This window comes from Colobus angolensis, unplaced genomic scaffold, assembly GCF_000951035.1.
Source record: "Colobus angolensis palliatus isolate OR3802 unplaced genomic scaffold, Cang.pa_1.0 Scaffold168, whole genome shotgun sequence".
NCBI classification, from domain to species: Eukaryota; Metazoa; Chordata; class Mammalia; order Primates; family Cercopithecidae; genus Colobus; species Colobus angolensis.
In genome coordinates, this window is record NW_012114799.1 from 4,994,248 (window position 1) to 5,008,532 (window position 14,285).

General features: G+C 37.8%; 1 protein-coding gene across 1 annotated transcript in view; it reads right to left on the bottom strand.

Annotated features, from left to right (window-relative positions):
* ZRANB3 (zinc finger, RAN-binding domain containing 3) overlaps positions 1-14,285 on the bottom strand; it is a 343,238-nt gene that overhangs the window by 64,590 nt on the left and 264,363 nt on the right. Inside the window, exons 8-11 of the mRNA XM_011937745.1 lie at positions 12,205-12,324; positions 9,461-9,580; positions 6,738-6,917; positions 3,469-3,621 (exon numbers count right to left, since the gene is read on the bottom strand). Of these exons, the coding sequence (XP_011793135.1) occupies positions 3,469-3,621; positions 6,738-6,917; positions 9,461-9,580; positions 12,205-12,324 (573 nt within the window). The remainder of the gene's footprint in view (positions 1-3,468; positions 3,622-6,737; positions 6,918-9,460; positions 9,581-12,204; positions 12,325-14,285) is intronic.

Here is a 14,285-nt window from a genome sequence, read left to right on the forward strand (position 1 = left end):
TCTCAGCTACTTGGGAGGCTGAGGCAGGAGAATTGCTTGAACCCGGGAGGCCGAGTTTGCAGTGAGTAGAGATTGTGCCACTGCACTCCAGCCTGGCGACTGAGTGAGACTCCATCTCCAAAAAGAAAAAAAAAAAGAAAAAAGAAAACTCGTTTTTTAAATGAGATTATAAATAATCTATTTTTTAGCAATATTTCACAGAATTATATTCTAATATTCTAGAAAAAAATTGTACTAGACCTCCAAATAATTAAAAATTAATATGATTCCACATAATGTATTTTTATGAAATTAAACTTCACATTACATTTTTAATTTTGTATTATCAGAAAAAATGTAAATATTAATTTTATTCCTATAACTTCTGATCAGTTCTTTGAAAAATTAAAATTAAACTCTCTGTAACTCTGACACCATATTACCCCAAAAAGACTAGAAGGCCAAGAGTGGTGGCAGTTCATGCTTCTAATCTCTATGCTTTGGGATGCAGAGGTGGGAGGACTGCTTGAGGCCAGAAGTTTGAGACCAGCCTGAGCCACATAGTGAGACTCTGTCTACGAAACATAAAAAATTAGCCAGTCATGGTAGCACATGCCTGTGGTCCTAGCTACTTGGGAGGCTGAGATGGGAGAATCTCGAGTCCAGAACTTTGAAGCTGCAGTGAGCTATAATCATGCCACTGGACTCCAGCCTGGGTGATAGGCAGAGAGCCTGTCTTTTAAAAAAATAAGAATTAAAAAAAAAAAAAAAAAAGGGTAGGAAACAGCAGACATTATAAATTACAAATTTCTCTAATATATTATTTCTTACTAAATTTATAAATAATCTCTAAATAGTATTTGTTAGAGGTGAGACTGGGGGATTTTTACATATAGAAATGTATAATGAATACAACAAAAATCTATGTATCCACCATTGAAAATTTACAAATATTAATATTGTACTTCTAATCTTTTTATAAAATAAAAGAAATAAAACATTTTTGCTGAAGTTGCTATCACACTTTTATTCTTCCCCACATCCATTCTCCTCTCCCAGAGGTAACCAATTTTATAAATTTGATATATATTCTTCCAATGTGTGTTTATGTTTTACTACATATATGTACTTACAAACATAGACTATACTGTGTGTGTGCTATGTGTTTTTAAAGCAACTTTGTGTTTTCAAGATCTCATCATGTTGATACATATAAATATAACTCATTCACTTTAACTTCTAAATAGCATTTTACAAGATATGACAATCTACATATCCATTCTTCTATTGATGGGCATTTTGGTTGTTTCCATTTTTTTGCATTCTAAAAAATGACACAATAAAGATCTTTGTGCATGTATCCTTATATATGCGTGAGAATATATTCTGTACATTGAAAAGAGCCTAGAAGCAATGACAGCCCAGAGGAACAACAACAAAATCCTAATTTCTAAATATCATTCCACAGTAAAGGGAATAAGTGCTCCTTAAAGAAATGGGCCAATTCCAGGTCTGGGGCAAAAATATTAAGGTGAACCTGTTATATATTGTGTGCCAGAAAGCAAGGAAGCACTCAGAGAATTATAAGGATGTGTTTTTTTAAAAAGGAGCCAATTTAAAGGAGCTTTCATTAGCCAGATCTAAGCTTAAAAAGAAAAAAAGGTAAAGGATTATAACACATTAAATAATAACAATAATTGAAACCCCTAAGTTCATAGTAATTTTTTCTTTTTTTTTTAGACGGAGTCTCACTCCATCACCCAGGCTGGAGTGCGGTGCGTGATCTCGGCTCACCAAAACCTCCACTTCCTGGGTTTAAGTGATTCTCCTGCCTCAGTCTCCTGAGTAGCTGGGAGTACAGGCATGTGCCATGATGCCGGGCTAATTTTTTTTTTTTTTTTTGTATTTTTTTTAGTAGGAATGCAGTTTCACCATGTTGGCCAGGCTGATCTCAAACTCCTGACCTCAACTGATCCACCCACCTCAGCTTCCCAAAGGGTTGGATTACAGGTCTGTGAGCCACCACGCCTGGTCCATAGTCATATTTTTTCAAAGCAGGGAGGTAAATGTCTTCTTTATAGAAAAATGACAACTAATAAATATAGAAGCAATGATGGAATTAGAAAAACCATTTCATGTCAGGCGTGGTGGCTCACACCTGTAATCCCAGCACTTTGGAAGGCCGAGGTGGGCGGATCACAAGGTCAGGAGTTCCAGACCAACCTGGCCAACATAGTGAAACCCTGTCTCTACTAAAAATACAAAAAATTAGCCAGGCATGGTGGTAGGCATCTGTATCTCAGCTACTCGGGAGACTGAGGCAGGAGAATCGCCTGAACCCGGGAGACAGAGGTTGCAGTGAGCTGAGATCACGCCATTGTACTCCAGGCAGGGCGACAGTGCGAGACTCTGTCTCAAAAAACAGAAAAAAAAGAAAGACCATTTCAAAGGTGATTCATGCAAATATCATTAATGAATGCTAAAACCACTCAGTAACAAGTTTTGGGAATGGGGGGGTCACATACTTTGAAATTGTTAGACCGCTAATTACTTACTAATAAACAGTAAAGAGGAAAATTATCTTTACAATTTGCCTTATTTTAGTGAGGTAGAGATTCTTTTTATGTTTATTGGCTATTCAGGTATCCTCTGATGCTCATATTCTTTGCCTATTTTTCTTTTTTTTCTTCTTTCTTTTTTTTATTTTTGAGACAGAGACACAGTCTCACTCTATTGCCCAGCCTGGAGTGCAGCACAATACAATCTCAGCTCACGGGAACCTCTGCCTTCCTGGTTCAGGTGGTTCAAGCGATATCTGTGCCTCAGCCTCTTGAGTAGCTGGGATTACAGGCGTGCACCAACACACCCAGCTAATTTTTGTATTTTTAGTAGAGACAGGGTTTCACCATGTTGACCAAGGTAGTCTCAAACTCCTGACCTCAGGTGATCTGCCTGCCTCAGCCACCCAAAATGCTGGGATTACAGGTGTCAGCCACCATGCCCAGCTCTTTGCCTATTTTTCTGTTGACTTGTTTACGCTTTACTAACTGAGTTGTATAAATTCTTCAAATACTTTGGACATTGTAATGCAAATATCTTTACTGAGTGCGTGACTTACATACAGGACATTTTGTATAACAAAACCTTTGATTTCGATATACTCAAATATCTGAATCTTTTTCTTTATTATTTGCACGTTTTAAGGCACATTTAGTATATGCTTCCCTATTCTCAGCGTCATAAAGATGGCCTCCTATATTTTCTTCTGAACTCTGAATTTTCTTCAGTTTATCTGAGGAGCTGAACAGTACGTATGAAAACTGTTGGAAAATAATGTTAATTTTTGGTTCTAAGGGGGTTTCCAGCTTTATGTGAAGTCTCCTTTCAATACCATAAATAATTGAGAGTTGCTATTTAAAACCATACATACAAAGTTATGGTTTCAGGATACTAAAAAAAAATAAAAAACAGTAAGGCATATAATCTTACGTGAGTGAACAAAGCTTCTTTCCTTAACTCTTCAGAACTGTCATTTGGAGTCCAAGCTTCAGCAAACTGCAGGAAATCCCATTTTTCCTTATCACCTTCCTCAGCCTGAATTTTTTCCTTCCTACCATTCAGTGTGCTCCCTGTAACTTGAGCCTACAAGAGGAAAAAGTAAATGAATTTTTCAGCAGTTCATCTCACAGCTGAAATTCACTAAGTAACTTGATTTTGCATTTAAATCATAAGCTACCCACTAAGAAAATCTCACTGTTCCAACATAGCATGGGCTTTATTAATATAATTATCTTTGTAAACCAAAAATAAAATTATAAGCCTCCCAACCAACTGAATGGATTCCTCCTCTTGGCAAAGAGCATTCTAAATTAAACCTGAAACAGGCCAGGCGCAGTGGCTCACGCCTGTAATCCCAATACTTTAGGAGGCCGAGGGGGGCTGATCACCTGAGGTCAGGAGTTTGAGACCAGCCTGCCCAACATGGTGAAATCCCATCTCTACTAAAAATAGAAAAATTAGCTGGGCGTGGTGCAGACACCTGTGATGCCAGCTCCCTGGGAGGGTAAGGCAGGAGTATCACTTGAACTCGGGAGGCAGAGGTTGCAGTAAGCTGAGATCCTGCTACCGCACTCCTGTGTGACAGAGTGAGACTCCATTTCGAAAAAGCTGACAGCATTAACATTAAAATAGAGATCTTAAGACTGACAAAACAGATTATTTGTAACAATAAGACACCAACATGACAGATAGCAGGCCCTAAAACAAATGGAAACCTTTTACTCCCTAACATATTTCTTTTGTATGAAATGGCTCTGCAGAGCTCTCTCTTGTGGGGAAAATTTACATTCTGTAGAGAATCCCCTGTTCCTTTCCAGGTCTTTATCCTGATCCCGGAGAGAATTAACTAAGGATTCTGGCACCTTTTAAAGTCTAATAAGAGGCCAGGAGCGGTGGCTCATGCCTGTAATCTCAGCACTTTGGGAGGCTGACATGGGCGGATCACAAGGTCAGGAGTTCGAGACCAGCCTGGTCAATATAGTGAAACCCCATCTCTACCAAAAATACAAAACTCAGCTGGGCACGGTGGTGGGTACCTGTAGTCCCAACTAGTCAGGAGGCTGAGGCAGGAGAATAGCTTGAACCTGGGAAGCAGAGGTTGCGGTGAGCTGAGATCATGCCACTGTACTCCAGCCTAGGAGACAGAGTAAGACTCCATCTCTCAAAAAAAAAAAAAAAAAAGTCTAATAAGAGACATTTACAATCTATTCTGTCTGAAGCCTGCTACCTGGATGCTTCATCTGCCTAAGAAGAACCTTGGTCTCCACAACTCCTTATCTTAACCCAGGTATTCCAAGTCTTCAGATAAACTCTTTTTTTTTTGAGACGGAGTCTCGCTCTGTCGCCTGGGCTGGAGTGCAGTGGCTGGATCTCAGCTCACTGCAAGCTCCGCCTCCCGGGTTCACACCATTCTCCTGCCTCAGCCACCCGAATAGCTGGGACTACAGGCGCCCACCACCTCGCCCGGCTAGTGTTTTTTGTATTTTTTAGTAGAGACGGGATTTCACCCTGTTAGCCAGGATGGTCTCGATCTCCTGACCTCCAGATCCGCCCGTCTTGGCCTCCCAAAGTGCTGGGATTACCGGCTTGAGCCACCGCGCTTGGCCCCAGATAAACTCTTTCAATCAACTGCCAATCAGAAAATCTTTGAATCCACCTATGATCTGGAACCAATGCCTCCCTCCACCCCACCTTGCATAAAACCAAGCTGTAGCCCAACCACCTCCAGCACAAGTTCTCAGAATCTCCTGGGGCTGTGTCATGAGCCACTGTCACTCATATTTGGCTCAGAGTAAATCCCTTAAAATATTTTACAGTTTGACTCTTCATTGACATCTAGTATGTTTTCTTTTGCTTATAACAGAATATCTGAAATTGTGTAATATATAAAGAAAATGAACTTATTTCTTATGGAAGCTGAGAAGTTAAGGTTGAGAGGCCACATCTGGTGAAGGCTTCTTGCTGGCTGGTGGGTACCTACAGAGTTCTGAGACAGCACAGGCCATCTTATGGGGAGGGGGCTGAGTGGTGCTAGCTTAGGTCTCTCTTCCTCTTCCAATAAAGCCACCAGGCCCACTCTTATGATAACCCATTAATCCCTCAATCCATGAATGGATTAATCCATTCATGAGGGCAGAGCCCTCACGACCCATCACCTTTTTTTCTTTTTTTTAGAAGAGGGTGGGAAAGAAGGCCAGTCACCTCTTAATGGCCTACCTCTCAATACTGCCACAGTGGGGATTAAGTTTCAAAGTAAGTTGTAGATGGAACGAACATTCAAACCATAGCAATAATTATCCAAAACTATAACTCATTACCCAGTCAATGGTTCCACGCTTAATGAGAAAAGGTCTAACCTGAGAAGTTATACTATTCACTTTCTTCATAAAAACTTTTATTCTAATATTTATATGCTTTGAAACTTAACCAACATATGATTGGCCATTTTGAATATCTATATTCAGTGCTTTAAAAACACTTAATTGAAAAACAGTGCTATGGGCTGAATGCTTGTATCCCCCCCAAATTCAGATGTTAAAATCCTAACTCCCAATGTTGGTGGTGTTCAGAGGTGGGGCTTTTGGGAGGTGATTAGGTCACGAGGGTGGAGCCCTCATGAATGGGCTTAGTCCCCTATAAAAGAGACCTCAAAGAGCTTTCTTGACCTCTTTCCACAGTGAGAAAGCAGTGATCAGCAACTTGGAAGAGGGCCCTCACCAGAACTCAACCACACTGGCATCCTAATCTCAGACTTCTAGCCTCCAGAAGTGTGAGAAATAAATTTCTATTATTTGTAAACTACCCAATCTATGGTACTTTGTTATGGCTGCCCAAACAAACTAACCCAGAAATCATCTAATCCTTTTTTTTTTTTTTTGAGACACAGTCTTGCCCAGGCTGGAGTGCAATGGCGCGACATTATGTTTCCTTGCTGGCCAACCCCATCATTGTCCCTCTAATGTAGTAGAAGGGCTTGGAAGATAACAGGAATACGTGGAAATTCATGCCTCTCTTATTACCGAGGAGAGCAGGCAAGGTACTACTATTGAAGCCTTTTCTTAACTTGGTCTCTATTATTTTCATCATCTTGATGTACTTAAGTATCCTTTGCCTGAAAACACTAAAACTCAGCCGCTTAACTCAATTGGCTATGGTTAATAATAAGTAAGCTGCTAACTTGATTTAAATTCAAGCTTTACCTTGCGATTCAACATTCCCCACATAAGGGTGTCTAGAGTTCCATTTGCAATAAGGTAGTGAATATTCACAGAACTGCACTGGCCAATTCTGTGAGCTCGGTCTTCTGCTTGTTTTATATGTCCAGGGTCCCAGTACAACTCAGCAAATACAACATGACTTGCCGCAGTAAATGTTAATCCCTAAGTGAAATAAAGCAAATAAATTGAGATGCAAATAAATTGAGAATGTAACATACAGCCATATATAATAAAGTCTTTCTGAACATGTTAAATGGACAACACTGAAGGACTTGAAAACAAACTAGTTGTTTATTTTAGGCCAAATTAAGATTTAATTCATGAAAGACAAATGAAGAATATTTAATGCAACATAGCATAGCTAGGTGAACTACAGAAAACACATTTGAAAGGTATTTCAAAATTTCAAAAGTCAGCTTGATGGAAGTATATAAACTAAATCACTTTATTCTCTGATGATGAACGGATTCACATTACCACTGGAAAATCTAATAAAATACTTTATAAATGAGAATACAATTTCCAACATATGGTATCTATAGCAACTAGGCAGACAGCATTTACATCCTCTTCATTTAATTCACACTGTCATGTTATAAAGCAAGAAAATAATGTCTCTGGTTATACCATTTTCTTCCTGTGATATTTCTCATGTTATATTCCAAAGAGCTGAAATTTACTGCCTATGTCTCAATATATACAATGCAATTGCATTTTCTGTACAACTGCATTTTCATGAATTTCAAATAGTGTGACATAAAAATATTAACTAAGTCTTGCTTTATAATCACTATATGAAATAATGCAAAACCCTCAAACTAAAAAATGTGTCAAACTAAACAATGTGTCAAAAAATGCATGACTTTAATGTTGGTAGGCTGAATGAAATGTGAACCATGCTTATGCTATAGCCATATAGCAGTAAAATGACATTAGGTGGTAAACAGAAATATCTGCCATTTTTTCAGAGTATTATTTAATCAGTGCTGTTTGTTGTTCACACGCACCTAACTTCTGTGAGTGACTTTTGCGACTCCTATTATTTTGATATGTTATTTTCACTTAAAATATTTTCATGTCACATAACAAAATCATGCTAGCATTAATTAAATGGTGGTACTAGTTCTCAAGCTGAAAAATTTACTGAAAATCAGTCTCTGGAAAAGAAGTTAGAGGTAATAAAAATACAGAGACACATATTAAACTGTGCTGCTATTTAGGACTGAAAATGCCACAGAATATTAGAAATAATGCAGAAACAATAAAAAGTAGTTTTTAAAGAGAGACATCTTTAATTTTATAAAAAGCATCATTTGACTATACAAGCATAAAGGGAAAATATGCTGGCAAAATCAATACCACTCTAAGTAGCTGCTAAACTATAATGTAAGATTCACAGTATCAAGAACAAAGACCTTTCTACTTTCCTTTATTCCTATGGAGATATCAGTCCTCAAGTATATGAGTCTTGATTTATATAAGGTCTTCAGAAACAGCCTTGAATAAAATGTAAGTGCCTCATACATTATTAATTTCAAAAGGTCCTAGACTCTCCCGTCTAGCTTTCTCCTACTTAGCACCTCCCCAGCTCTAAGTACTTCATTTCTAATTCTAAGCCCTTTTTGATGATATTCTCTATGGTTGGAATAGTCTAACAGATAAATAACTCTGATTATTGGAAGGTTAACTGAACGTGAGGGAAGCATTGAGACAACCATCCTTTAGGTTAGAACTCCCAGTGAATTGTGGAACTGCTTCATCCTCATAAAGTTTCTCTCTGTATACAATTTTATATACTTTAATTAGCTGAGTAAAAGCAGATCTTTGGCATGTATCAGCTTGGTTGAACAGCAGTATGCTCAATTACTTTTCCCTATGTTAAATATCCTAGCTTAGACATTTACAACAAAATATTTTAGAATGTTAGCAGAAAAACAGTCCAGAAGATCCCGTCTTATCTACTGTGGCAGAGACTGCCATTACTTTCCCTAATATCCATCCTTCTCTTATTCCTTTGTAACGTAACACCCAATTTTTAGCGGAGCTACGTGGAGTAAAGGATACTCTTCCCAGCTTCCCTTGAAATTAGGTGTGGTTGTGGGACTAACTACAAGACAGTGAGATGCAGTGTGCTTTTCTTCAGGCAGCTGCTTGGACTGCAGATATGATGAAGCTCTAGCAGCCCTTTTAGATAAGAGATGCTTGCTAAGAGTGGTAAAGCAGAAAGCGAGAAGGGGTGTAGGTCCTAAGGACTTTGTGCAAACATCATGCTAGGCCTGGACTGTCTACATAAGAGAATTAAACTTTGTGTATTTAAGTCAGTCTTAATCTGAATTTCTGTTTACTTGCCTTCAAATCTAATCAAGTAAGTGAAGGGTTGGATATGAGACAGGTATGAGAAAAGCCTATACAAATTCAAAGGAATGAAAAAAGGTCACACAAAAAGATTACAATCAAATTAACTATACACTTCTTACTCTTCTTTGAAAGTATATTCTTTCAAAGACATACTTTCCTTGAAAATTTAGGAGATCTGTGTCAAAGATGTCAAGACCTCTTTCTATTACACTTTCTGGAACTCTCTGAAGGAGAATTAATATTTATTACACAAGGCATCAAGATAGAAAATTATAAGTTTACAAACCAAAGTTATAGTGAATGGCCTTTTTTCTTATTTCAATGACATTTCATTGAAAATTTCTTACCTGGCCAGCAGCCTGAATGCTTAGGATAGCCACACGAGTGTCAGGATCCTTTTGAAACTGATTAACCAGATGTATTCTTTCTGAAGATGAAACACCTCCATCTATCCTAATGTAACGAGTCTAGCATCAACAAGGGAAACAGCAAAATTAGGACAAGCCCCTAGGTACCCATCTCATTTTATATATTTTACAGCTTATTTTTACGGTCACATAACAAAATAGAACTTGGTTAAGATGACAGATTGGTAAATGTTATACAAGAAGAATCTTACCAAGTTTTTTAATAGCTTCTTATAACAATTTCTTATTTTTTTAATTTTTTAAGCTACTTGAGGGTAGAGTCTATGTCTAATTCATCTTTATCCCATCAATGTCAAGGGCAATGCCTTGTATATAGCTGAAGCTCCACATATCTTTTATGAATTAAGCTAATGTTGTCTTCAGTAAAATTCTACGTAAATTGACACACAACTTTAAACCACGGATCAGACTAACTCTAAAGTTTTAAGATCACTAATTCTAAAGTGAAAATAAAGCCAGACATGAGAAAAGAGAAAGATGATTCTGCTCATAAATTATGGATTCATGAAGAGTAGTACATTTATTTCTGAAATATCTCAAATATTAACTGGGAAAATAGAGCTTTATTTTTTTTTATTGTTTTGAGACGGAGTCTTGCTCTGTCGCCCAGGCTGGAGTACAGTGGCGCGATCTCTGCTCACTGCAAGCTCCACCTCCCGGGTTCACACCATTCTCCTGCCTCAGCCTCCCGAGCAGCTGGGATTACAGGCGCTCGCCACCATGCGTGTCTAATTTTTTGTATTTTTAGTAGAGACGGGGTTTCACAGTGTTAGCCAGGATAGTCTCCATCTCCTGACCTCGTGATTCACCTGCCTCGTTGCGCCCAGCCAGAAAATAGAGCTTTTAATCTATCGTTTGAATTCTGGTTTTACACATTATTAAACTTAAAAGAAATATGTGATATGGTCATCTCTGTGAGGTGGGGCACTGAGGCAACCACACACATTTTTAAAAAGTAGGGAAACATTAAGTGTTAAACTGAACATTGCTGTCTTTAAGAAAGATTTGAATTGAGAAAAGGGGGTTATCACTATGTGTTAGAATAGCTAAAAAGAAGTCATTATCCAACTTCTAAAAATAGTAAGTCCTAAATTTCAAAAAATCTTACTCATATATGTACTGCTATAGAAAATATACCCTTAAATAGTTGGAACATATGAATATTCACTCTTATAAGGGAATATCCAAGTTAATTATTAAAGAGAATGTCCCGTATCAATGTTCTGTCCTCAAAGAGCAAGTATACATCGACCAGTGAACCATTTAATAGCCATTAAGGAAGATTATAAAATCCTCTGAGGGTCTTTCTAAAGAAAATACATTGTCAGGGTAGGGAGAGTTGGGGAAAAATTCACCTCCAACCCCATGAATATCTTTTTTTTCTTTATTTTTTTTTTTGAGAAGAAGTTTCACTCTTATTGTCAAAGCTGGAGTGCAGTGGTGGGATTTTAGCTCACTGCAACCTCTGCCTCCTCCCAGGTTCAAGCGATTCTCCTGCCTCAGTCTCCCGAGTAGCTGCGATTACAGGCATGTGCCACCACGCCCAGCTAATTCTGTATTTTTAGTAGAGACGGGGTTTCTCCATGTTGGTCAGGCTGGTCTCGAACTCCCGACCTCAGGTGATCCGCTCCCCTCGGCCTCCCAAAGTGCTGGGATTACAGGTGTGAGCCACCGCACCTGGCCTATATCTACATTTTTAACTCTTAGTAAAGCTAAATGGGATTCTAAACATATCAGTAAAATGGATGTAAGAAAAAAAGACTACTATACTTTGAATTGATCCCAGTAGTTTTAAGGTATAATGGAATCAGAATAAGAAAAATATTAGGAATCTAATTTCTTGCCCAATCATTTAAAAAATATTAAGGTTAATTAACTCTTAGAGGGTGTTTTTCAGAAACTACATAATCAATGAGAAAGTACCTTTTAATGTACAGCACTTTATTATAACTCTTCCTATGAAGGAAATACTAGAAGTATTTCTTTGGTAATATTAATTAACATATTAACTAATGTTTAAACAATGTATGCTAAGTTTTTATCTTTGACAGAAACAAAGGAAGATGCTGTCACTCACTGGTGGACCACTGGAAATCAAGGTAGACCTAAGAAGATGCAGTAAAGCCACATGGCTTGATGGAGCTAACCTGATAAACTACTTGGGCTGTATGTTTCAAATACATCTACACTAAATTTTAATAATCATTTTCCATACACTGCCTGGAAGTTTAAATGGTATGACTGCAGCTGGGTACTAACATTGGCCAAATTCATTCTTTCTTTCCTCTCTATGTCACCCACATTCAAAGGCCACCATGCAGGTAAATAGAAAGTCTAACGTTTAACCACCTACACCACTCTAAAATGGTATATCCAGGAACAAAAATGAAATTCACATTATAGCCTATCATGGCAACATATCTTTAATCAATCCAGATAATTTGGTCAGTGGAAAATTATGAGATCAGTTAAGAAAAGAGAAAATTTAATAGTATATCATTATCATATAATACTAATATAATTTTCAAGAAAAATGTGTAATAATTTATATACCATCATCTAAAGAAGACAAAAAAACTCCTCAATTATGAGACTACAACTGATGTTTAGTAGAGTAAAAATATGCATTCTAAAAAGTATTTAATTAAAAAATAGCAACATACCTTATTTTCGATGACTGCTTCTGTGCAAGCTTGCAGCATGCTTAAATGGTGAGCAAAAACCAGAAATTTAAGTGAATCATTCTGAAGCATCATCTTAATATAATCCTTTACAGCACCTGCCTAAATATTAGAAGGTAAACCTTATTAGTGTCATAAAAATGATTATTTAAAATTTGTCACTTTTAATAAAGCGGCTTGAAAATCAGTAAATATGAACTTTTAGCTGCACTGTTCTCTAGGTAGCCTAAGGAAGTAGAAGCCCACATGTAAGGAAAATGTTGAAGACGAGGGACAAGAAGGGAAAAACCTGAGCAGTTAAACGAGAAGAAGACAAGAGTTAGAAGAATTAAAAAACAACACAGCAATGGGTTTCAACGGAAAGGAGGTAGTCAAATAGGCTATGACCAAGAAGGAGTTGGCAGTTTTGTTCAGAAGGTGATTTTCAAAAGAGTTTACATATAAGACTAAGTCGGACAGAGTTAAGGAGAAAATAGAGAGCAAAAAAATCAGATGAAGAGCACTTTTTTTTAAACTTAAGAAACTTAGGTAGACGTACAGATAGGCAATTAAAGGAGCACACAGATTAAGATAAATGGAAATGAGGTCATTTAGCGTATCTCTGGGATGCAGAAGGTTCCAGAAGAGGCTGGATGGGATGAAGACAACAGTAGTGAGGTCTGAGAGAACAGGGGGACATATAGAACAATTGTGAGGCAGAAGGAAGAAAATAAAAAAAGTTCAGATTAATAGGTAACTTGAGGCCAAGTTACTTAGTAAGAGTAAAAAATCAATTTGGTATGAAATAAATAGGAATTAAAGAGGATCGCAGGGCCAAGCGCGGTGGCTCAAGCCTGTAATCCCAGCACTTTGGGAGGCCGAGACGGGTGGATCACTAGATCAGGAGATCGAGACCATCCTGGCTAACACGGTGAAACCCCGTCTCTACTAAAAAATACAAAAAACTAGCTGGGCGAGGTGGCGGGCGCCTGTAGTCCCAGCTACTCGGGAGGCTGAGGCAGGAGAATGGCATAAATCCGGGAGGCGGAGCTTGCAGTGAGCCGAGATCCGGCCACCGCACTCCAGCCCGGGGGACAGAGCCAGACTCTGTCTCCAAAAAAAAAAAAAAAAAGAGGATCGCATGAATTAAGTTTAAAATATGAATATACGTATCTTTTAACTTTTAAAAAACTGGTTATTTAGAACTTTTGGAAATAGACACCAGGCTGACCACATTTAATTTCTGCTCCATCTCAATGCTATGTTTAAAAGACATCTAAGTGTAGAGGAACAAAGAGAACTGGAGAAAAGTCAATAGCAACAAAACTTTGGAAGCTAAGAAGTAGATAATGACTGACAACTGATTAACCAATCTCATAGATCCTAAACTGGCTATGGAAACTGGAGAAGCACTTGATTTATGCTGCAGTCATCTAAAAAGGTTCAGAAAATGACACCTCTGGAATGGGGACAGGTGTGGCTAGAAGGACCTGCTGAAATAATGTTTAAGTAGTTGATTATGTACAATACTGCTATTTACCTTCTCTCTACCTATTCCATACAATAGGTAACTACTATAACCATTCTGGTAGAAAACTACAGACTTATTCTCTGGAGTGGATAAAATAGAGGGTATTTGGATGGAGGAATCCTATATTGATGATAAGTATATCCTACAAAATTCATGGAGATTACATGAAAGTTACAAAATAAATGCTGAGATCTGCCCCTCTCTCCCAGCCTTTTTACCCCTATACTTCCTAAAACAGAAACAGGCTTATGTCCTTCAGGCAAGAGAGCAGAATCATATAAAGTGATTCTTTTCTAAGGAATCTGACCAGCCAAGAGAAAAAACTAAAGATACTGCTATCAGGGGTTTCCCAAGGAGACATCCCATTCAGAACACCATTTATTGAAGGCCATAGTCTATAAATCATATACATGTGCAGAGTTTCTAGTCAGTGGTTAGTGTCTTTCTTGTAAATATAAGCAACCAACCAAAGATCAATAGATATTTGTAGAAAGCAACATGTATGAACAGATCAAATATACAGAGCTAAGAAAACTAGAAGAGATTGCATTTA